The sequence below is a fragment of the Chionomys nivalis genome, chromosome 15 (assembly GCF_950005125.1).
Source record: "Chionomys nivalis chromosome 15, mChiNiv1.1, whole genome shotgun sequence".
NCBI classification, from domain to species: Eukaryota; Metazoa; Chordata; class Mammalia; order Rodentia; family Cricetidae; genus Chionomys; species Chionomys nivalis.
Genome location: NC_080100.1, coordinates 21,037,148 through 21,060,910, shown reverse-complemented (window position 1 = coordinate 21,060,910; position 23,763 = coordinate 21,037,148). Strand labels below are relative to the sequence as shown.

General features: G+C 42.0%; 1 protein-coding gene across 3 annotated transcripts in view; it reads right to left on the bottom strand.

The window, feature by feature from the left end:
- The window catches only part of Npr3 (natriuretic peptide receptor 3), a 64,779-nt gene that overhangs the window by 23,449 nt on the left and 17,567 nt on the right, over positions 1 to 23,763 (bottom strand). For all 3 annotated transcript variants that reach the window (XM_057789594.1, XM_057789590.1, XM_057789593.1), the window contains exon 3: positions 19,046 to 19,212. In XM_057789594.1, the coding sequence (XP_057645577.1) occupies positions 19,046 to 19,212 (167 nt within the window). The remainder of the gene's footprint in view (positions 1 to 19,045; positions 19,213 to 23,763) is intronic.

Below are 23,763 nucleotides of genomic sequence, written 5' to 3'. Positions count from 1 at the left end.
AGAAATATGTCCGTTAAAAGAATAAACAAATCCATGGTATATTCATATGAGAGAGTGTAACTCAGCCATTAAAAGAAGAATACAATAGAAATACTTGTGACAGGATGCAAAATTTCACAAGCACCATACGGCACGGGGGAAGCCACACATAAAAGCATACATGATTCCGCTCATACAGTGTGTGCTATGTGAAGTTAGAAACCAGCAAAATTAAAGCATGAAAATGGTGGGGGGAGGCAAAGAAAGGAACATGAAAGAAGTGTGTGTGTGCGTGTGCACTCACACATGCAAATGTCCTATGTCTTCAAATGGAATGGTGGTTGCATATATGTGTGTATCAAAACTATATTATATGCTTATATCTATGAATTTAGCATCACATGAATTTTGACAAAGTGGTAACTTATATTCTAGACACAGACTAAAATATTCACAGGTGAAACGCTGGCAGTGCCTCAGCTTCTCAGGGGCTGAGGACAGGTTAACATGGCACATGAAAGTGCATATCTGACCACTGTGATGCATGTTAAGTGGTGCTTTCCGTTCTTCGTTTTTGTTTGTTTATTTGGGCTGCCGCTGCTGCTGGCCCCATTGTCATTATTGCTATCAGAAGCAGAACGTCACTCTGTACCCAGAGCTGGCCTTGAACACACGTGTAACCTAGACAGGCTTTCAGCTACAGTGATCTTCCTTCTGCCTCAGAGCTCCTCCTGCTAACACTATAGGCATTCCCAGCCATACAAGGTTTCTTTATTAATCAATTCCCTAAATGGAAAAGAAAAAGGCACAGAAACTTCTGGAAGCTTTTCTGCAGGCAATGAGTGTGTTTAAAACATTTGAAAATCCTAACAATAAAGTCATTTTTTTGTTCATTTCTGTGCTTTTTCCTTATCTTTGAACTGAAACATTTTTAAAGATACATACAGATTTCAAGTACCAACTTAAAATAATAGGCCAACAGACCAGACCTCATCTGAATCCACTCTTTTGGATTATATTCAAATTCAATCCATCATTATTCATTCAGATGGATAAGTAGACCTTTGTAAAGCAGTAAAATAACTACAGAGTTCTGAATGGAGCCATCTCACAAGAGCTAAGTAGTAGATGAATGATATTCAGGCCCAGCTGGCAACAGGAAACTACAGGTAACAGGTTACAGTCAGACACAGAAATTAGGTATCATCCACAGAGAAGCTGTCACCTCTGCCTAGAGATGAGTACACATGCTACACCCACATACACACACACACACACACACACACATGCAATGTATACACACATACCCACAATGTGTTTAGAGAGAAAAGACCCCAAAGAAGAAACTTGCAAAGGCAAAGTAGCAATATTAGTGGAGCAAATAATAATTTAAAAAAAAAATCATCTAGAAGACTTGACACACAGATCTGCTTAGAAAACTTGCACACCGTAGAGTTTGGGCAGCCGGGGCAGAAGAAAATTCCCAAACGGGAGAGCTACCTTTCCCGATGACTCTTCTGAGGAGACCCTCCCCTAGAACCGTTGTCATTGTCCCCCGGCCGTGTCTAACGCATCTCTGCCTCCAAGCTTGTGTTCCTTGTCTCAGTTAAAAGGCTCATGGGTCCTCACCCATCAAAAGCCACCTGCGCAGGCACTGGGCTGTCCTCAGAGGATCGAGAACAACACTTTGTCTCAAGGAGGAGTTAGGTAAGTGTTTGAGGGTGTTCACGGAGGCTCAGTCAACAAACATCTCAACTACATACTCCTGGTGGCACACAGGCCAAGCGGTCAGTCAGTGCAAAGGTACACTCACTCAGAGGGCACCCAATAAATAAGGAGAGCCCTCAGTCAATTCAAGGAGTGACTGTCATAAATATATGTCACCACTGAGTACAGAAAAGGAAAAAGCCCAAAGACTAAGGTGGATGGGGTCTATACTATTAAATGGCTCAAATTAAAATGTTAATATGATCCAGGACTTCTAAATAAATAATTCCAGTCTCTTTAAGATCTTCAGGATAGAATAGAAGCACAGATATCTGACTTCACTCCCCATAGAGACAGCAGAGTGGAAGAGGTAATTGGTAGAGGTCAAATTAAAGCCAAAGTCAAATTTTTATACCAAAAATAAAAATCCCTACTTCTAATCACAGCTATGGGGCCAACATCTTTAGATCATGATCACATGAAACAAGCTTACTCCATGGGGGACGAGGACATACAGACTAATTCATAGTAATCCTAAGGCTCAACCCAGTGTCTAATTGCAAGCTGGTTAAGAAGGTTGGCTCTTCAGTAGTATGGTATTCTCTTCTTCCTATTTAACAATTTGCTGGATCTCAGAAAAGATGTCACTTAAAACAGCCCCTACATGCTGCTTGCAGGGCCCGGGGATGTTCTCCTTACAACTGCTGGGCTGTTTCCTTTGGACACCCTCACTCAGTGCACTTAAAGTTATAAAATCCCTTTCCAATCATGTTTCATAACTCCCGAGAGTAATTTATTATGATTTTATCCATTTAACAGATTAAAGTCTCTGGCACACAGGTGCCCTTACGTCATTGGCTGTGTTAATGCCATTGTCTTCATTTCATTTCTGTTACTGTAATAAAAAAAAAAAATACATGGATCTAATCTACATGGGAAGTAGAAAAAGACAAGATCTCCTGAGTCAATTGGGAGCATGGGGACCATGGGAGGAGGGGAGAGAAAGGGAGAGGAGCAGAGAAAAATGTATAACTCAATAAAAATCAATTTAAAAAAAGAAAAAGGCAAATGACAATAGAAAAAAATACCCTAACAAAAGCAAAATGGGGGGAGGGCAGGGACTGTTAAACTCAGAATTCCAGATTGTGGTCCACCAGGATCCAGTGGTTCATCTGTATCAGGGATGTCACAGTGGCTGGAGCTTAAGAAAACTGGTCATGTTCCGTCCACAGTCAAAAGAGAGCAATGGATGCATGCACAGTTGTGCTCAGCTCAGCTTCCTCTCTTAGCTAGACAGTCAGGACCTAGGGGATGGTGCTGCCCACTTTCAGGCTGGCTCTTCCCACATCAAATGACACAGTTAAGACAATCCCTCAGAGGCATGCCCACAGGCCAATCCAATCTAGCCAATTCCTCACTGGTTCTCCCTTCTCGAGTAAGTCTACCTTGTGTCAAAATAGCAATTAAAAATGGCCATCACACCCATTAACTAACTTCTCAAAGTTATTTCTTTTGCTTTTTGAGATTATAATATATTCCATCATCAAACACTCCCATATACCCCCTGTTTTCATTAATTGTTGTTACACATGTATATATGTATGCATGTATGTATTCCTAAATACATAATTACAAGCCAGTTGGTGTGTATAATGTTACTTGTATGCATGTTTTTAGGTCTGACCATTTGGTATTAAAAAGCCCATTGGTTTGCTCTTCCCTAGGGAAGACTATTTCCCCCACTCTCCTCATTCCTTAGTAGCCTATAACCCTTTGTATAGGGTTGAGATTCCTAGATTTCCGCCAACCTCTTCCATGTTAACATGGTTCAGGGATCATTGTGGAAGAAGGGGCAGAGAGATTGTAAGAGCCAGAGACACTGAGAGTTTGCTGCAAGACTGTGTCTCCTAGGAGCTACACCCATAAAGTCTCACAAACATGACGATCTAAACAGGAGTTGAACAAGGTCAACCAACATTATGGAACCACAACCGTGGGCTCCCCCACTACATGTATCCATGCAGACATCAGCATCAATGGTTAGGCCTCATGAGTCAGCTCTTTGGCCTATCGCTACAAACCCTGTGGATGCTGTCAGCATCCAATATCAGAGTCTTCTGTCAGGCAAGTGGCCAAAGAAGTTGGATGTGGCCTGTCAAATTGAAAGTCTGAACGTATGGCATTCTGCATTCCCTTCTAGCTCCGGCCAGGTAATTTGAGATGCAGAGTTATTTTTGCTGTGACACTGAGTTAAAATCAAAATTTTGTGTAAGAAGAGTTAAATTATGAAAATACCATGATTCCTCTTGCCATTGGGTGGCTCTGTGTGTAGTTCACTCCCATAAGGGAGAAGCCCTGACATTCAAAGAACATCACGATACTACCTCTAGATTCATTTGCTTTTTCCAGAGGCCCCCTTTAAAGGCAGTCTCCTGGAGAAGCTAATCTACAGCCCTGATATTTGGTGTAAAGGAATCCTCACCAAGTGAAGAAGGGTTACAAGAAGGGTTTATAGAAAAGATGGGAAATGCAGGAAAAAAGAAAACAAGCTGAGCTCCATCCTCTAATATTTCTCTCCAAGTCCTTCCCACACTCAGTTCTTCAGGTTGATACACTTCTTCCTACAGGTCAACTCATCTTGGGTCTACAGAATGGGTTTGAGGTGATCAGACTTCTTTAAAAAGAATTAACATTGTATTTCAGTTGTGACGAATTTGTCCAGATGAGCTGGCATGCACTTCTTTTTTTTTTTTTTTTTTTTTTTTTTTTTTTTTTTTTTTTTTTTTTTTTTTTTTTTTTTTGGTTTTTCGAGACAGGGTTTCTCTGTGGTTTTGGAGCCTATCCTGGAACTAGCTCTTGTAGACCAGGCTGGCCTCGAACTCACAGAGATCCGCCTGCCTCTGCCTCCCGAGTGCTGGGATTAAAGGCGTGCGCCACCACCGCCTGGCTGGCATGCACTTCTAAAAGAAGAAACTCCTTAGCCATTCAGTCATGAATAGGTTTGCACACCACAATACTATTTCACTTGAGCCTTTCAGTTGCAAATGGTTTTGCACACCTTGATGCTAGTCCATTTCTGAATATTTGAGGGTGGTGTCACCATTGCTACAAGATGTCTTTGAGGCTCAAGTTAGTTGAATCACCACACATACTAACAACAACACAAAGCAGAGATTGCCCTTCAAAGGGATGAAATAGGACTTTTGGCTTGGAAGTCCTTTTGCATAAGCCCCATGCCTCTTTGTTAAACATTTTTAGAGTATGCTAGATCAATAGCTTTTTACAGTTAGAAAGCCACCGATGTGTAATAATCACAATAAAATGAATTTTTATTTATACTCAAAAACAATATAATCCAGATATTCCAATTTCTTCAAATAGTCTATTAGTGTTATTCAATGCTATTTCAAAGCTGACCAGATAATTTAAAACAATTTTTTAAGAAAATGAAAGTGATTTTTTAAAGTTCAATATATCTTCATTTAAAGGCTTTGAAGGCCAACCAATATTTCTTTAGCTAGAGAGAACCCCTCACAATGCCTCCGTCCTCCTGATTACATTTCCCTAATAAAATTAATCTTATTAAAATGGTGGCATGCAGACTCATCATTCTTATACTGTTAAAAAAAAAAAACTTGAGGTTTGATTTTATTCTCACAAATAAAATTAGCAAGGCCCTCTTGTGCCTGAAAAGGCCTTTTCATTGGGACAAACTATTTCCTGGCTGACTGTGGAGAAAGGGGTGAGAGCAAGGGAAGAGGGCACCCCCTTCTATTCCGATGCAACCTTGGAGAAAGGCTTGAGTGCGCAGAGCATTGCCAGAAGTGGGGCAAATACATCTTGCATCGGCTGCATTTTTTTCTCTTTCATTCGTTTGGCTGAGGACCTAACTTTTTAAATCTTCAATCTAATTAAGTGATCTGAGACAAGATGCCAGTTTGAAATGTCTCGTCAAGATTTTTTTTAACCATCTGATAAATTTTCAATTAGGTCACTTCCTGCACAGCTTCTGTGTGAAATCAATGTCAAAACACAACTTAGGTCAAATACTACAGTGGCTAGGTCTTCCCCTCAGAGAAATTAGGGAACTTTCTTCAACATCCTGGATGTCCCAATATGTCGCACCTAGCCTCTTTAAACAATTATTTATTAAATTCTGCCTCTTTCAAACCCTGTGCCTAGATAAGCTTCTTCAGCCCCACAATGCATTTGTGAGCACCAGCGGGAGACCTGGGGTAGGAAGCTTGCCCCAGGACACCCCACCCCACTCCACCCCACCCCAAAACACTGCCAAGCATCAGACTCTCCTTAAGTGTTTGCTTAATTAGTCAAATTTTGGGCTTTTAAATAAGGAGAAAAATCAAGCTATGGGTAGCCTGCTAACCACGAATGAGCAAATACCCCAGGTTATACCATCACCTCCTACTCAGAATGCCTGGTTATAAATAAAAATAGTATTTACCGAATTCTACCCCAAGTTAAAGACAGAGCACACTGAAAACTGTAAAGCTCAATCTGAACCCCAAAGCATTAAGGATCCATAATTGTTTTGCTTTAAAATGGACACTACATATTCTTTTATTTTTTTCTTTTGATGTTCATTTGTTTGTTTGTTTGTGAGGAGACACACACAAGCCATGCTGCATGTATGGAAATCAGGACAGTTTGAAAGAGTCCTTCCACCAGATGGATCCTGGGGATCACTCTGGTCTCCAGAAGAAGCTGTGGCTGTACTTAATCAGAGGACTCTTGATCCAGTCTTTAAAATTAGGCTTTCATTCTACATCTGCAAGCCTTGCCGCTGTGTCTTTGCAAATTCTAACTAAACAGAGAACATTGCAATTCCTTGATACATGTGCCCAACACTGGGGTTTGCCTTCGCAGTTAAATAGTAAGGGCTGGCGGCCAGCTTAGAGCTAAGAAAAGCTGGCTCTGTATACTTTAAATCCAGAATAATATTTCTGTATACTTTAAATCCAGAATAATACTTCCAAGAAGCTTTTCAGATGTAGCGTTATAGACAGTAGAACACTACAGTAATAAAATTCTCCGCAGTGGTGTCTGTGGGTGTGGAAGCCTACAGTGACCTGTGCATATGGTGACTATAATAAAAATTCTACAGCAGGGTGCGTGCATGCGTGTGTGTGTGTGTGTGTGTGTGTGTGTGTTGTGCAAACCTATAATGCCTGTGAGTGTGGTGACTGGGAGATGATTTTACAATGAAGAATAAACAAATTCCATACTATGATAATGACAATGATACAGATTTTTAAACTAAGACTAGTTAGAAAACACTTTGGGCTTTAGAGATCTGGAAATGAGAAGACCCTCTGAGGTGACTGGGCCTTCCCCCTCCAGGATATTAAGGTACTATTTTTCAATATCTTGAATATTCCAATATGTTGTACCTAATCTCTTTAATCAATTATTTATTAAACCCTGACTCTCTCAAATAGTGTGCCTAGGTAAGCTTCCCATTCCCCAGCCCCACATTTAACCCTGAGCACCAGAGGGAGACCAGGGATAGGAAGCTTGCCCCAGGACACCCCACCCCAACCCACCCCATCCCTAAACACTGCCAAGCATCAGACTCTCTTGCAAAAAAAAAAAAAAAATGTTTAACTTTTAAATAAGTACATCACTTGCCTTGCAAGTATATGGACTTGGGTTTAATCCCAAGAATCCGGGTAAAACAGCCAAGCATGACAAAGAAAGCAAAGAAATCTCTAGGGCTTTCTGGCTAGCTGGTCTAGCCCACTTGGCCAGTTCCAGGCCAATGAAAAACCCTGCCTCCAAATACCAGGTGGATGGCACCTAAAGAATGATATCACAGGTTGCCTCTGGCTTTACATGCAGCTGTGCGCATATAATGCACCTCCACATACATGCACAGAGAGAGAGAGAGAGAGAGAGAGAGAGAGAGAGTCAGATCCTTCCCCAAGCTTACACAGGGAAGAAACTGTTCCTCCCCATCCTGGCAGAAGACAGGGGTGTCACTGATGAAGACACAGGTGTGGAAGAGTATGCTGGAGCAGACAAAGTTGAGAATGATGTTAAAAGTCGTTCAGTCTGGGCTCTTAGGTGACACTCCTTCCTGGCTTCCAGTAGGTAATATGGCCTAATGACTTTCCGGAAGGGCTCAGAAGAGAATTCTTTTAATAAAATTGACCAATCTGAGAGAAAATGTACCCAGAGTGGTAGCATTTGGGATAATTCTTTAGAATAGCTAAGCTATTCCATGGAACTACAATACAGTCCACCGTTATACAGGTTGATAGATATTTAGAGCCCTGGGGAGTGCTGAAGGAGGTACTCAGAAATAGAAGCAGAACAGCATCTAAGAAATGCTTCTGATATGAAAGACAAAAAGATAAATGTTTAGTAAGATGGCGACAGATAAGAACCTAAAAGAAATAGGCAACGTAAGATTACTAAAACAATGAAAAGGACAGGAAGAATCCCATCTCAACAAATGTAAAACACTATCAGTTATCAGAAAGAATGTCATAGCACTCAGGGAGGCAGAGGCCGGTGGATCTCTGTGAGTTCTAGGCCAGCCTGGTCTACAGAGTGAGTTCCAGAACAGCCAGATCTACATAGAGAAATCCTGTTTTGAAAAACCAAAAGCAAGAATGTCATTTGTTTATCTAGATTACCTAGTAAATTATGACAGATCATCAATTACAAAATAAGCCCCATCTTTAGACATCTAAATAAATAAAGCGTATGCTCTAGAATTAATGGAAGGGATAGGGATACTAGGGAGACGAGCTTGGCTATGCAAGAATCAAAGTCAAGGCGCTGTTTTGAATTTGAGAGTCACTCAGAAGACAAGAGAAAAGAATGGATGCTTCTGTCATTACAACTAGGACAAGTGTTAGCCATCCATGTTTTCAGCTAGCAACCTGTTTCTCAGCTCCCTCAAGAAACAGATGCCTGATGTCTCTATGGGGACAGTTAACTGAATGCTTCTCCACCCTCACCTCCTGCTGAGTGTGAGCCCACTGACTCCTGTCTCCCCCTCCCCACATAATCCCTTGTCAGCAGGAAGAAGTCAAACTTGAACCCACACCCCTATACCCTAGGAGTCTGCGATGTTTAGGTGGAAGCTCTATTGGCATCCGTATCTGACCAAAAACGTTGGGATGTGTGGGATCTCCAGCATGGCCCGTTATGGATCCCACTCTCAGGGTGCTAAGCAGCGGGCCCCTCCTGGGAGCTGCCTCAGTCCAGACTCTGCCCCTGAAAAAGTCCACCATCAGTGGCTCCACCTTAGAGGGCATTAAAAGTCCCCACCTCATGGGTTCCCCTCGTGGTTCTCTCATCTTCCCCTGGGGCCACCAGGAATGCTTTGTTCAGATTAAACCTTGATTTATTAATTCGATTTGATTGGTTTATTACATTAGCAGCAGCAGATTCCCAGTAGCCAGAGCTTCAATTTAACAGTTTGTCTTTCTTTTTTCTAATTTTTTTTTTTTTATTTTTCTTCTTGAAGACAGTGTCTTCTACCACAGTCTTGACTGGCCCAGAACTCACTACGTCACCCAGGCTGACCTGGAACTTGTAGTGATCCTCCTGTCTGGTTTCTCAAGTACCAGGGTCATGGACCGGCACCACCACAGCCACCTAGAAAACCCTTGAAAATCAAAAATACAGCAGACATTTTAGAATCCAGTAGTTTGGAAGATAAAATTTAGGTAACCCCTCAGAAAGGAAAAGGAAAAGGCAGAATTGGAAAATAACACTTGCTTTGAGAGAAAATAACAGAACCAGCTAATGATGGCTAACACTTGGTTCTATGAGGTACAGAAGAGGGTGCTAAAGTCACAGAAGCAAGATTTTGAAATACCCACACCAAGCCCAGCATGGTGGCTCACACCTCTAACCCCAGCATTCAGAGGGCTAAGATGGTAAGCTTGCTACAAATTCCAAACCAGTCTAAGCTTCATAGAGAGTTCCAGCCCAGTTGGGGATACAATGTCTCCAAACAACAAAATATAAAACAGCAATAGATAAACAAACAAGCTCACCCCAGAACCCATCATTGTAAATTTCCAGATCACCCATCAGTCCAGTTTTCTGTTTGTCTGTTCTCAAATTCACTTCCCTTCCTCCCTCTGCTTCACTTTGCTCTACACCATAGAGAGATGACTCCTTGTGGCTGCATTTCACTGTCATATGGCTCCAGTTACCTCAGTCAACATGGAACACAGGCAGGAGAACAGAACCAGGAGGAAGAAGAAAGCCAGGATATGTCTCCCTCACTCTTTCTTTGCCTGGAGTAATACCTCTGTCAAAGACTGCATTTATTCCATCCCAGCTTTTGTAGGCAGTCCTAACTTTGAGATCCTACTAAAAGTCTCTCTTCCTTGGTCCTTCTAGTCACTAGGGATTCTAGTGACTTTTCTTATTTCTAATCTCTGACTTGCTTTTCTATTTCATTTGGAATCTCAGCTCTTCTAATGCCTTAAACTCTGTTCCTTCTATTTAACTCCTGCTAAATTGCCTGACATAGGCTCTGTTTTCCTAACTAGATCCTCACTGATATAATCAATCATTCAGAGAAAATACTAAAAGCCTCTAAGGAGAACAAGAAAATAGCATTGAAAAAAAAAGAATCAGAATGGTAACAATAAGAGCTAGAAAACAACAGAATGATTGCATCAAAGTCTTGTGGGAAAAATAATCTTCAAACTATTATTTTATACCCAGCTAAACTGTCAATTAAATGATGCATTATTATTATTATTATTATTATTATTATTATTATTATAACACAAAATGTTTTGTGATGTGAAATGTATCAAAATTTTTTACCATTAATGTCCTCTTTCTTCAAAACAAAAAAGAATCTTAAGAACAAGAAAGGAGATGTGATATCTAAGAAAAGGGTCACACAATGCAAGAGAGAACTGAAGAACAGCTCCAAACTGACATTTAAAAAAAAATTATTACAAACTGGAGCAGAAAAATAAGGTTAAAAGTCTAATATCATTACATAAAATCTCTTACTGAAGCAATAAAAATAGAATAGTGAGAACTCTATGAGAACAAATAAGAAAACTGTCATTCAACTCCAGAGAAGGTACTGGGGAAGCAGCAGGTGCTCATAAACACATATGATTATGCTGTAAGTATTTATATGGACTTAATGAAAAAAAGGCCTCTGAATAACTTTTTTTTAGCTTTTCTTCAAACTTTATTTTGTGAAAACCTCTTTAACAAGAAACAGAATCATAAAATATTGGGAGTGTAGAAGGAAAAGGAAATACTAGCAGAGAAAGAGTATGTCAAATAACTTAATCTTTTCTCCATTTCAGGAATCAAAATATAAGAAGAAAATTTTAATGTCAAGAACAACATAATCTATTTTAAAAACATGCAGGCAACATCACAAAAAAAAACATTAACAATAATCATCTCTGTGTAGTCAAAAGCACAGAAGGGAGGAACGATGAGGGAAATTTTTGTATGTCTGTAATTCTTATGGTATTATAAATTATCTTTAATTGAATGCACTACTTTTCTCATTCGTTGTATCATGTCCTTTCAATCTGGAAAGCTACATGTTATTTTTATTTAAACAACAGCATCAGGGAAAGAAGGGGAAGTTCACCCAAGGAGAAAGCCAACTGTTAAAGGGCCAGCGGGTGAATAGGTCTCAAAAGTGCCAAACACAATAGGAAGAATGGATTGAGGCCAGGAGTGGGATTTACAGGAAGGAGAACCCAGGGATGCTGCCAGGTCCAAAGAAGCGTCTGCAGCTCTGGCTCATACCATCCTAAGAAACAGTAGTGAGAGCAGCTGTCTTGGAAGGCAGCTGACTCAGTAGTCCAGAATGAATGAAGAATGGGTGAGGAATGAGTGAATATCTCATCTCAGAAACAAAACCAGTGATTTCTCCAATAGAATAGTACATAGTACTTGAGCATTTTCTCCACTTTTCTTCTGGGAAAATGATTTTTATTTCAGTGTAAGCCTGCACACTTACGGATTCTTCTTATCCATGTGAATAAACAGGGCTCAGGACAAATAGTATACTGACCAGCCATAGCCACCATCTAGCCCAGGAATTTTTCACCTTTTTTCTATACAGATCTCGTAGATGAAACACTGACTCCTCTCTCCAAATGTACACCCTGTTCGCTTCCAAAGTCTGATACGCAACTACCAAAAGTAAAAACACAATAAGGCAGGAAACTATCAACTCTTTAATGTGCTTATGGAAACCTGAGAGCCTGTGACAGGGCCCACTGTTACAGCTGTTCTTCTGGGGAAGGCTGTCCAGCCCGCTGCAAGTTACATCAGTATGTCGCAGTGCTAAGGTGTATGACATCTGTTGTGTACTGACACAAGGCAGTATCTCTTCTGGGAACTCCAGAGCTCAAGGCTGTGGGTATTTTATTCTCACTCATCACTGAGGGTCGGGATTCCATCTGGGAGCACTCATTTTCCAGGATAAGGGTCACAGTTGTGCTCCCCAGAGAACTCAATAAACAGCCTCTGATGATCGAGAAAATGATGGTTAACATTTCAGAAAAAAAAGTGGGGGAGGGTGACTGCCCTGAAGAGGGTACCGAATCGTAGCCACACTTTGTCAAACGTGAAAGAGTAAAGAAAATTGATAAGGCAATGCTTCAGCCTGTGGACCCAGCCAGGCTCGACAGAGGGCCTGATACACTTAATCTTTGGGTCATAAGTTTGCCTCCTTACTGGGCACAGCGTTGTTAAAAGGATCAGACTGATGTAGTGGAAAAAGAAAGTCACTGGCCCAAGAGTCAGGGGACACAACTAATCTCTGCTTGGCCACCACACAGCGCATTCTAAAACCAAATACCAGCACTCTGGAATTGGAACCACTCCTAGGGCAGAGACCAGGCAGCTCCATTAAAATGCCCTTGAGTGAGAGCCACTGCACACATAGGTGACCCAACACAAACCAATGGAAAGGCCAGGCAGGCGCTTGGCAAAACCTTGTCTGAGCAAGGCCTTGAGCCGCAAAGGCTTCTTCAATGGGACATTACTTGTCAGTCTGGGTTACTAGTGACCCCAAGGGGTCTTCAGAATGCCTTTGGTGGACCCTTTTACCACCCTGACACCATTTCCTGCAGTATTAGTGAAGCTTTGTATTCCTAAGAAGGTCAATACACAGAACCATTGCTGATGAGCACTGTTGCTCTAATATATATAGTGGGAAAGGTATTGACCATTTGAATGAGAAGAGGTTGGGGTTGATGTCTTCCAAGTTCAGTAATAACAAAAATGGTAAGCATGATACAGGTTGAGTATCTTTTGCCTAAAATGTTTAGGACCATAAGTATTTGGAGTTTCAGTTGGTTTTTTTTTTTTTCTTCAGTTTTGGTAAATAGATATATTTTTGCATGGGCAGCCCGTATATGGCAATTCTGTTGAACTTGTCCATATTGGGTTTCATGGTCTATGTTGATGAGGATGACTGACCAGGTCTCTTCCTCAAGAGGGCACCAGATCTCATTACAGATGGTTGTGGGCCAAAAAATGTATTTGCTGGGAACTGAACTTGGAGAGAAAGCAGTGCTCTTAACCCCTAAGACAAACAAACAAACAAGCACACACACACACACACACACACACACTCTTTGGGAAGTGGAATCCAAGTCTAATTACAAAATAAAATGATTCCAAAAAAATAAAAATAAAAAAATAAAATAAAAAATAAAATGATTCCTATACACCTTATACATGTGGCTTTAAGATAATTTTGTACATTATCTTGACTGTCCCTGCATTTTGATGCAAGCCACCACAAGATGTGAGCCGTCCATTTATGATGTCATGCCAGCCAGCACTCAAGGTTTCAGATTTTAGACAGTTTCAGAGCTGAAAATTTTTGCATTGTGGATGCAAAATAGCTTATACCAGTCACCTTTGTCATCTGCTTCCTATGTGCCATGCATACAAGGAGGAGAACGCAAGCATGAGCAAAACCAGGCATGGTTCCTGCTCACAGAGCTTGACGGAAACCAAAGTCCACCAAGAAAATCCCACACACGAGTGTGTAATCACACCTGAGAGGTGTACTCTGACAGAAAGGAACAGGGTCATGGAATGGCTGTCAGGACAAACCATCCTGGGGAAGTGGCATTTGGCTTGAGATCTGAAAGGTAAGTAGAACCACTGAGGGCGCGAGGCATCAGGAGCGTCAAGTTAGGAATGTAAGAATGACAGCAGCAGTTACCACACACTAAATACTTACTAGATGCCTGGCATTGCGATGGATATTACTTATATTAGTTCCTGGGTCTTTGAACAACTTTACCCATTATTTTCTTCGTGTTCTAGTCAATAAACTAAGGCAGAGTTCATGAATATGTTCAGGATAAGAATTGTTTAAAGGCAAGGCCACACTTGGGCAACTCCATGTTTTGCTTGCTTCATTTTGTTTGAGATAAGGTCTCACCATGAAGCAAAGGCTGGCCTCAAATTGAAATTTCTCCTGCTTCTACTCCCTAAGGGCTAATATTGCAGACAAGCACCACACCCTAGGACTCAAAGATGCATATTTAACCACTGCACCATACTGCCTTCAGTGATGGCCACTGGGACCCATTAAAGCATGACACATGGAAATGGCACAGGCTTCTAGCAGGTTCACAAGCAAGAGGACAATATGTGTTTGCAATATTATGTTAACCTAGAATATGTATGGAATCTAAGTCACATGCAGTACTAACTAAGCAACTACCCAGGTGCTCAGCCCCCACAATCCCAATGGCAGCCCAGCCTACGCAATCCCATTTGCTGTCACATCACACACGCACCCTTCAACCACCCACCAGAGTTCGGTACATCAGGAAGGGACGTTTGATCCAGGGGTCTCATTTCTAGGTTCCCAGTGACATTTGAAAGGATTAGGCTTGAAAGGTTTCGCCAAGCCATTATACTTCCCCAAAGTGTGAACCAGGGAAGGAAAGACTGGAGTTACTTCAGGAGGGCAAGATTAAGACAAGAAAATTCTAGTGATGTGATTCATCACTTTTAATCTGATTGATACAGTCTTCAATAGAAGCTAGAAGTACCTAGGGGATAAGCCTCTGGACATACTTGTAAAGGAGTCTCTCTCTAGGCTGAGTTAATTGAGGTGAAAAATACCCCAAATGTGGGCAATGCCATCCCACAGTCTGGGTTCCCCAGAACGCATAACAAAGAAAATAAACTGACCACCAGAATTTAATGATTATTCTGTTCCCTGACTGTGGGCACCATGTGTCCAGCTGCCTTGCCACACTACCTTACCATGTTCCCACAGCCTCTCCGTGCTCCTGCTGCCTTGCCGTGGTCCTCCTGCCATGTTTTTTTCACTATGATGGACTGTTCCGGTGAGCCTAAATAAACTTTCTTTCTTAAGTTTCTTATGCTGGATATTTTGTCACCATGTCTTAGTCACTGTTCTATTGCTGTGAAGAGACACTATGACCAGCGCAAGTCTTAAAAAGAAAGCATTTGATTGGGGGTTTGATTACAGTTTCAGAGATTTAGTCCATCATTATCACAGCAGGGATGATGGCAACACACGCAGTACTGGAGCCATGACTAACAAAGAGTTACATCCTGATCTGTAGGCTGAGGAGAGAGAGAGAGAGAGAGAGAGAGAGAGAGAGAGAGAGAGAGAGAGAGAGAATACCTTGCCTGGCATGGGCTTTTGAAACTGTAGACCCAACCCTAATGACACACTTTCTCCAACAAGGTCACCTCTACATCAATAAAAGCACACCTCCGGATCCTTCTAATCCTTTCAAATAGTGCTGCTCCCCAGTCACCAAGCATTCAAATATATGAGTCTATGGAGGACATTCTTATCAAACTTCACAATAGAATAAAGAACCTGATCGTCACAGCAGTCATAGAGCCAAGTATGGTGGACAGCACCTGTAATCCCAGCACTTGCAAGGTTGAAGCAGGAATATCTGGAGCTCAAAGACATCTTTAACTACATAGTGATTTCAAAGCTAGCTTGGGCCACATGAGATCCTGTCTCAGACATTAAAAACAAAAGCAAGGAATTGGATGGAATTCAAACATGAAAATCCACACAGGGGATAAAGCGTAGAGCTTACCACACACAGTAGCATAAATAAAACAAGAAATGATGAGCATTCTGAGTGAGTTTCTCGGTGTCCGTAAACTGACTGTCATCTTGTACATAGTTTCCCCAAATGTGACCACGGAGAAAGCAGGCATCCCATGCAGGTGTCTCTCTGTGTGGCATCTTACACTCCATTTATTTTTCACGGTTTTCCTTCATTTTTGTGAATTTCATACACATGCACAATGAAAAATGATACTACCTGCCTCCCGCCCACCTCTAATCTCCTCATATCTCAAGCATGCTTCTTCCCAACTGCATGTCTTTTTTTATAACCTACTTCATCCAGTTATGGCTGCCTGCATATACATGCCCTCCAATGGATCATAGGAAACCTACTTTGGGCCACATCCTCAACAGGAAATAACTCTCTTTCCCCTGTTTTTCTTAATTAGAGTGTTAATATTTTTAAGAGGGAGCAAGCAATGGAGATGAAGACCAATTTTACAAAAACAAAGTTGTATTAGTTGGAGCCATGGAGATGACTCATTTGGTGGAATTCTTACCGCAAAAGCTTTAGGACCTGAGTCTAACCTCCAGTACCCGTGTAAAAATCCAGCCACAGGTACCTGTAATCCCAGATTACAGAAGGCAGTCTAGTTGAATCAACAAGCAACAGGTTCCGTGATAAGTGCTGTCTCAATAACATAAGATGGAAAGTAAGGAAGACATCCCACGTTAACCGCTGACCTCAACATACATGTATACACACAGGCACATATGCTTGAGCACACATATGCCCACACACACACACACACACACATAAAAAATGAACTAACCCACCTAAGTTTAGTACACAAAAATATAAATCATTGTACCATTAAAATAGTCAAATCATTTTACTATTAAAAGAAGTCATTGTTATTCTGTCCTTCCAATGTTGAAGTACAGCTTGTTTAAAAAAAAATTAATCTCATATATTTCCATTTTTGAAAAGATCATAACTTTTACAGGGGCTCTGGCAACATGCTAATATGAATGTGACTCTAATAAACACAAAATTGGATCAGGGGTTTTCTTCAGCTTCCAATGCTGAGACAAAACTCCAAAGGCACACATCCTTTTCTCAGGCTGGACAGTGCAATCCTTAGTGCTTGTGCCATTTTCTGCTTCAGTTGTCCTAAGAAAGCGTGTCATTTAAGAAAAGCAGAAAACTGCCACCAAAGAAAAATGAAAGAGAATTTCTCAGTCTAGATACCTTCTCAACCCCCAATAGTAAGCACCTTGCTTTGTGCATCCGCTGGACAAAGAGATGCCATTTGTAGCAACACAAACAGATAAAAATCTGTTGCGTGCTCTTTCATTATAGCTGTTCAGACAACTCAGGACCATGTTGGGATCCTCGCCAGTGCCATAGAACTTATAATTTAATATATTTTATTTTCATTCACCATACTTAATTTAATAATTTAATTCGACCAAATACAACTTTAATTCAGCCATGGACACATTAGCATAAACATTAAGTAATAGAAGCATTGAAAGGAAACAAATCAGACCCTGCTCAGAGAGCATGTGATTATTGGGGGGGGGGCGCGTGGTGCAGATGAGAACTAATGGGTTCACCAACCCACGTGATTGTAGGGGAAAGCATAGCACAGATGAGAGCTAATGGGGCCACCAAACTTGCTAGGTAAGAGATAAAGACAGAACTGCAGAGCCCATGCTAGGCTCTGCGAAGTGAGGTTCTAAACACACAAATAGCATAGCCCATGAATGCAAATATGAGAAGCTAAAGGACCTGGAGGAAAGCTGGGTCTGCCTGATGCCTTCAGACCCATGAGGCGTCTCCCACGGCACTGGTCTAGAGTCCTTGAGGGCCCAGGCTCCTGACTCTGCTTCTTTTCCTCTCTCCCACAACTTAACCTTAGGAGCAACTGGTACTCAATAGCACTACATGAAAAAGGAAAGTGGACGGGTGGGTGGTGGAACACACACACACATACACACACACACACAGACACACACATACAACCCTGGGTTTGACTCAGAAAAAAAAACAAGAAAAGTAAAATGTTTCAAAATTAGAATAAATTATTATAATTATCTCAATTTCTACTTAATTATAAATTGTATTTATTTTAAAAGTTAAATACAGCATGGAGAGGCAGGACTATAATTCACAGATGCAAACACTTTAGAAAACCCTAGAATCAGGTTTGAAAATATGAAGGATTGCTGCAGTACCAATGTCTCCTTAATGAAATTTTGCTTGGACTATAATTGAAATGAGGTTTAGTTTTCTGACCAAGAGTAAGTGACAATCCAGAATATCCAAGAGGAATATTGAGAAGCCAACTGTTGTCCAATGAGTCTCATTAATGTCAGATGGCATATGATGAAATAATTGAACTTTAACAACTTTGGGGAGAAATCCAGACAAAACGACACTGTCACTGAGTTTTCAAATAATAAAGCTAATATGGACCATTAGGTAAAATAACACAGAGGCAAACATAAAATACCTTTATGTCTTCATTATTGGCGGGGAAGACAGACCAGCACACACACCCTAGCCTGCTAACTCGAAAGCCTGGTATTCATCTTGTCCCAAGAAAGTAAGGGTTCACCATTACGACACTGTGGACAGCTCAGAAACATAATTAAAAGTGCCAAAGGCTGCCTGAACAATAGCACCCAGGGAGGGGCTTGACCCTTAGCCTAGGACTTGGCTTCTTTAAAATGAATTAGCAACAAGAGCCCTACTGGAGTGGGAAGACCTAGAACTCCCAAGTAGGAAGCATCTTGCCACAGACGAAAAACCCCAGTGCCCTGAAAGAGACAGGAGGAGACCAACCAAGAAGAGGACACAGATTGTCAAAAGAAAGAGCCTCCAAAACCTAAAATATCTCCACCACCAAGGTTTGGACAAATTAGGCATGCAAAACTTGGGCATGCCTTCAGCTGCCTCCTCCCAATACCCTCCTTGCTTAGTAAACGCTGGGAGTCTACAGACACCCCGCTCTGCGTTACAGGTCCCCAGGAAAACACAGCTGTTGCAAAGGAGAAGTGTAAGCGAATGACAGGAATAATGATAGGATGGGGGTGGGGGAGAGGAGAAGCAGCCAGGAAAACACACACACACACACACACACACACACGAGGCAACAGTGATATTCAGACTTGAACTCGGAATTTCTGAATGGCTCAGAATGGGATACTTTGTCACCTCTGGTTTAATTGGAAGCCTGTTTTCAGGATGCTGAAGGGCGAGGCTCATAATCAAGCACTTACGTAATCCTCCTCATTGAGCCCTTGTTTCTCAACAGAACTTTTCACCTCCATGGAAAACTTCTCAAACTCAGGTTTCACGGTCCTCAGTAGGGTGACTGTCTGGAGGGATGAGTATGCCTGCTTAGCTTCAAAGTCGTGTTTGTCTCCTCGCTTCCACGAGCCATCTCCTACGGGGGAAATGAAAATATTTATAATTCCAAGCCAGTCACCATAAAGAGACCATTCTCTCTTTTCCACTGCAATGTGTCAATGTGTCCCTACGTGGTACTTTGGACAGCTGAGGCAAGAGGCATTGTCATAGTTTTGCACTTAGGTCTAATGTGACAACGTCAAAATCATTAAAGAAGAAGGAGTCCCTTTGGACACATGTTCCTTTGAAATGTGAGAGAGACAGACAAGCTCAGTTGATGCAATTGTCTTAGAATAACCACGGAACTGCAATTGTCATCACGCCCCCGGATCTGTGGCCCTGCAGAAGCAAAGGGAAGTTCTTGTTCCTTTCCATGCATACTTACATTCAATCTCACCCTCCACTATGGGGGTGAGCCAAGTCTATTTATTATGCTACTCGGACCTGAAATGGCAGGTTGCATTAAGGCATGAGGATAGACTCTGTGCAGACTAAGTTAGCATGGTTAAAAGTTGAAGGTTACTGATACTTCCTTCCTGTCTCCAGGATGAAAGTGGTTTGCATGGACTTGAGGGCTTATATCTGTGTTGTATTGGCAGCATCATCAAAATTACTCATTTAACAATGCTAAATGTGTAAAGTGTAATGAGTATTTTGAGTATAAATAAGAAAAGATAGATGATAGATACATACATACATACATAAATACTTAGATGATGGATGGATAATAGATATCTTAAGCACTTGTTATTTATAAACTCAATCATCATATTATCCTTTCTATTTGACTGGTAAGGAAACGGAGGCACGGAGACACTGAACAGCCTTCTGCTTCACAGTCCCTGCCTCACATAGTAAATGTCAATCATCTAGGAAGGTATCATTGTCTTTTCTTGATTTCATCTTTATAGCTTGAAGACGAAGTGGACCTCTGTCTTGTGATAATAAGCTGCATTTCAAAGGAATCCTCATTATAAACCTTGCATTTGAACTATGTGCACGGTACATGCACAACTCTACAATAGCCATAGAGAACACTGGAAATGTCTTCAACAGTCTAGAACAAATTTGAGAAAGAGATTTAAACCATGTAAACACCCATAGGGATGGGGTACAGAAAAACAAAGCAGAGGAAAGAGGCAACGAACTCCAACCAGAAGCCATCTCATGTGAAGACAAGGTATTAGTCTGGTCCTAAATGTGTAAATAGGATTTTAATAGGTGGAGAAGAAGGTGGAAAGGCGGATCTGGCAGAACTCACACCACTGGGCAAAGGTGCAAACGTGTATAGCATCCAGCAGGAAGATGGATCTCAGTCTGGAAGATGAGGAAAGGCAGAAGTGGAGAATGTGTTTGTGGAAGCCATCTGTTTCATCAGAATCCTAATAATAGCAGCCATTATTAATTGCTTACTATGCCCAGGGAGCTACTAAAGGTAAACAAAACAGAACTGAGAACATAGTTTGTCAAAGACCAAATCTATCCTCAATGACCACAAAATTAAAATTTCAAACTACCAAACAAAATTTGACAAAAGTCATCCTCCCTCTTCCTTCTCTACTTCCTCCTCCTCTTCCTCTTCTGTGACCTCTCAAATCCTTAGGAGACCATAGCCTAAGAGAAGTCAGGCCTGGCCCTAGAGCCAGTGACCTGTGCTTCTGTCAAATGCTGGGGAACCCAGACGGGTTCTCAGTCCCCAAGACCCAGAGAGCACAGCAGTCACCAGCCGTGGGAGACCCTGAAGTTCAAGAGTCCCCGTGGAGAAACCTGCTTCCTACAGACATACAAGAAGCATTTATTAAACATTTTTTTTGTTTTCAGTTGTATTTCCTTTTAATTATGGGTATGCATGCACTCATGCCTGCAGAGACCGAAAGAGGGCACTGGTCTCCTCAAACTGGAGCTACTGGGGATTGTTGAACTGCCAAATATGGATGCTGGGACCCTAACTCAGATCCTCTGCAAGAGTAGTACACACTCTTAACTGCTGAAGCTACTTCCCTACCATATCTTAGTGCCTGAATTTGATCCCCACACTAGGTTTAAGAGGGCTAAGTAGGAGTGCTTATAAGAACTGATTTTCCTGGCCGGGCGGTGGTGGCGCACGCCTTTAATCCCAGCACTCGGGAGGCAGAGGCAGGCGAATCTCTGTGAGTTCGAGGCCAGCCTGGTCTACAAAGGGAGTTCCAGGACAGGTTCCAAAGCTACAGAGAAACCCTGTCTCGAAAAACCAAAAAAAAGAACTGATTTTCCTAGGCAAAGAGAATTAGAGTTTTTCATCAATGGATAAGAGTTCAGTTTTCTCTAGGGACTTAAGAAGGGAAATTCTTAACCTTTTGGGGCCTTATGCTACAATAGAAAAGATATGTAAACTATAACAACAATTATCACAGCAAATGAAACAGGAAGAACGTGTTTCACACAGTCTAATAATGCCATCAAACAGGACCTAAAATTAATAACTTTAGAGCTTCATTTTCTAAACTAAAGCAATAGAAATTACAATGCTGAATAAATTCAAACCAACCTAAGTAGATATCTGCTCACAACCGTTAACTTCTCGAGTGAGCTCTTCTCCCACACCCCGAGTAAAGCAAAGATCGATGTGGTGTGCTGTTCCATCAGTGGGGACAGATTTGATTCAGCAGACAACTAGGTGCCTCTGGAGATTTACGAGCGGAACAGAAGAAGGACAGGATGAGGACCGTGCCTTAGGAAATAGCAGCGGATTAGAGTGGGGAGACACAGCTTTCGCAGCCACAGTAGAGCAAGCAAAAGGGTAAGAGAGTCATGTGTGGCAGGTCACATGCCAGGAACACGAAACTGGACTCCAGGAGGTCAAGCTCACAAGAAGTTTCCTTTTCTTATATCTTTTTATTTTATTTTATTAGCTTTCTGGCACTTTGATACAATAGTAAATTTTTTTCAAAAATAAATATTTTTCTGCTTTTATAATCACAAAAAGAAATAGAACCCAGGAGAACGAAAAGAAGACAACCGTACGAGAGGAACCCCAAACTCTACAGTGGTGAGGGAGGGGAGGTCAACAGAGAGGAAAATGTATCTCAAAGGATGCCAAGGAAGAAGAGAGACAGTGACAGTCCTTAGAAGTGAAGAAGAGGAGGATGGGAAAAAACGATGGTGTTAACATCACGCAGATCCAAAGTGACTGCAGAATGCCCACGAGATACTGCCAGGCTAAGGTTAGAAAGAAGTCTGAAGCCAGAGGGAGTACAGGCTAGAAAAGGCATTGGGTGTCATGTCTACCCAGATCAGGGTTGGAGCCCAGGGGCTGTCTACCCTAAAGAAGAGAGTGTAGGAGGAAAGGGAGAGGGATGAGCACATCCTGTCGTTAGTGAACAGAAATAGTTAGGGATAAAGAGGCACTATCAGAACCAGAAAGTAAACAGTGGCCTCAAAGCCAGGAGCATAAGATTTCCAGAAAGGAGTAGTTAGAAACCATCCCGGGCTGTGCTAGAGCTACGTCATCCCTCGGAGCAGCCACCGGCTGCGTGTGTTACCATTTAAACCCAAATTAACTGAAAAGTCAATTCCTTCATCGCATGTGCCCCATTTCAAGTGTTCAATAGTCAGCCATGTGTGGCATGTGACCAGCGACTACCCAGGCCACACAAAACAGAACGTCACGAGCCCATGTGGAGGTGCATACCTATATACCTCCTCTTCAGTCTGCCGGGACTCGGAGAGCTACGCTAGATGGCAGGTCTCAGGCCAATCTGGGCAACTAAGCAACATGGTGTACCAAGGAGGGGGGATGGGACACAACAGGGAAGGAAAGAGGGGAAGAGAAGAAGAAAAGAACAGAGGGAGAGGAGGAAAAGGGACGGGAGGGGAGGGGAGGGAGAGGAAGGAAAGAAGGACAGATTTTAATATTACAGAAACTCAAGCTTGCACTGAGTGAAGAAAATCCAGAACATGTATAAAAGGGAAGACAGTCTGTGTTTAGCAAGTCTGTGACATCCTGCAGCTCCCAGCACCTCCGAGGACTGAGCACACAGTAGGCCTTCAACGTATGTCACCTGACATGAAAGAATATCTGGGAACCATAATCTGCCCAAGAAACCTGTGCCTGTCATTCATCTACCCTGCCTGCCCACTGCTGTAGCTCTTCAGCTCCAGTGACCGTAAGTGAAAGCAAAACACCCATCATGCCTCGTCTTACCCAGTCTACACAGGCCCACAGTGCCAGAGGCTAGGCACCCAGACACCCACAACAGCATGGCCCACATTCGGTAGAGCCGCGTTGCCTGTAGCATTGAGCTTTCCTACTCTCATAGCAATCCTACGGAAAACCTTGAACAGTGATGCTTTCCAGATGAGGAAACCAAGGAACTGGGAGATCAATCACAGAAGTAGGAGCAAATGCAAACCAGGCCCAGATCCCTGTTCCATCTAGGCTCGGCCCCGCAAAGCTGAGGCACTCCAAGATTTAAGACTACATCTGTAGTGCACAACACATGGATTCAAAGGAAAATGGTAGCCCAGAAAAAAGAGAAGATGTCCTGAGATGCTGCCAGGCAACCGCTCCAGCCAAGGGATTATATGAGAATCCTTGTCTTTTCCCTCT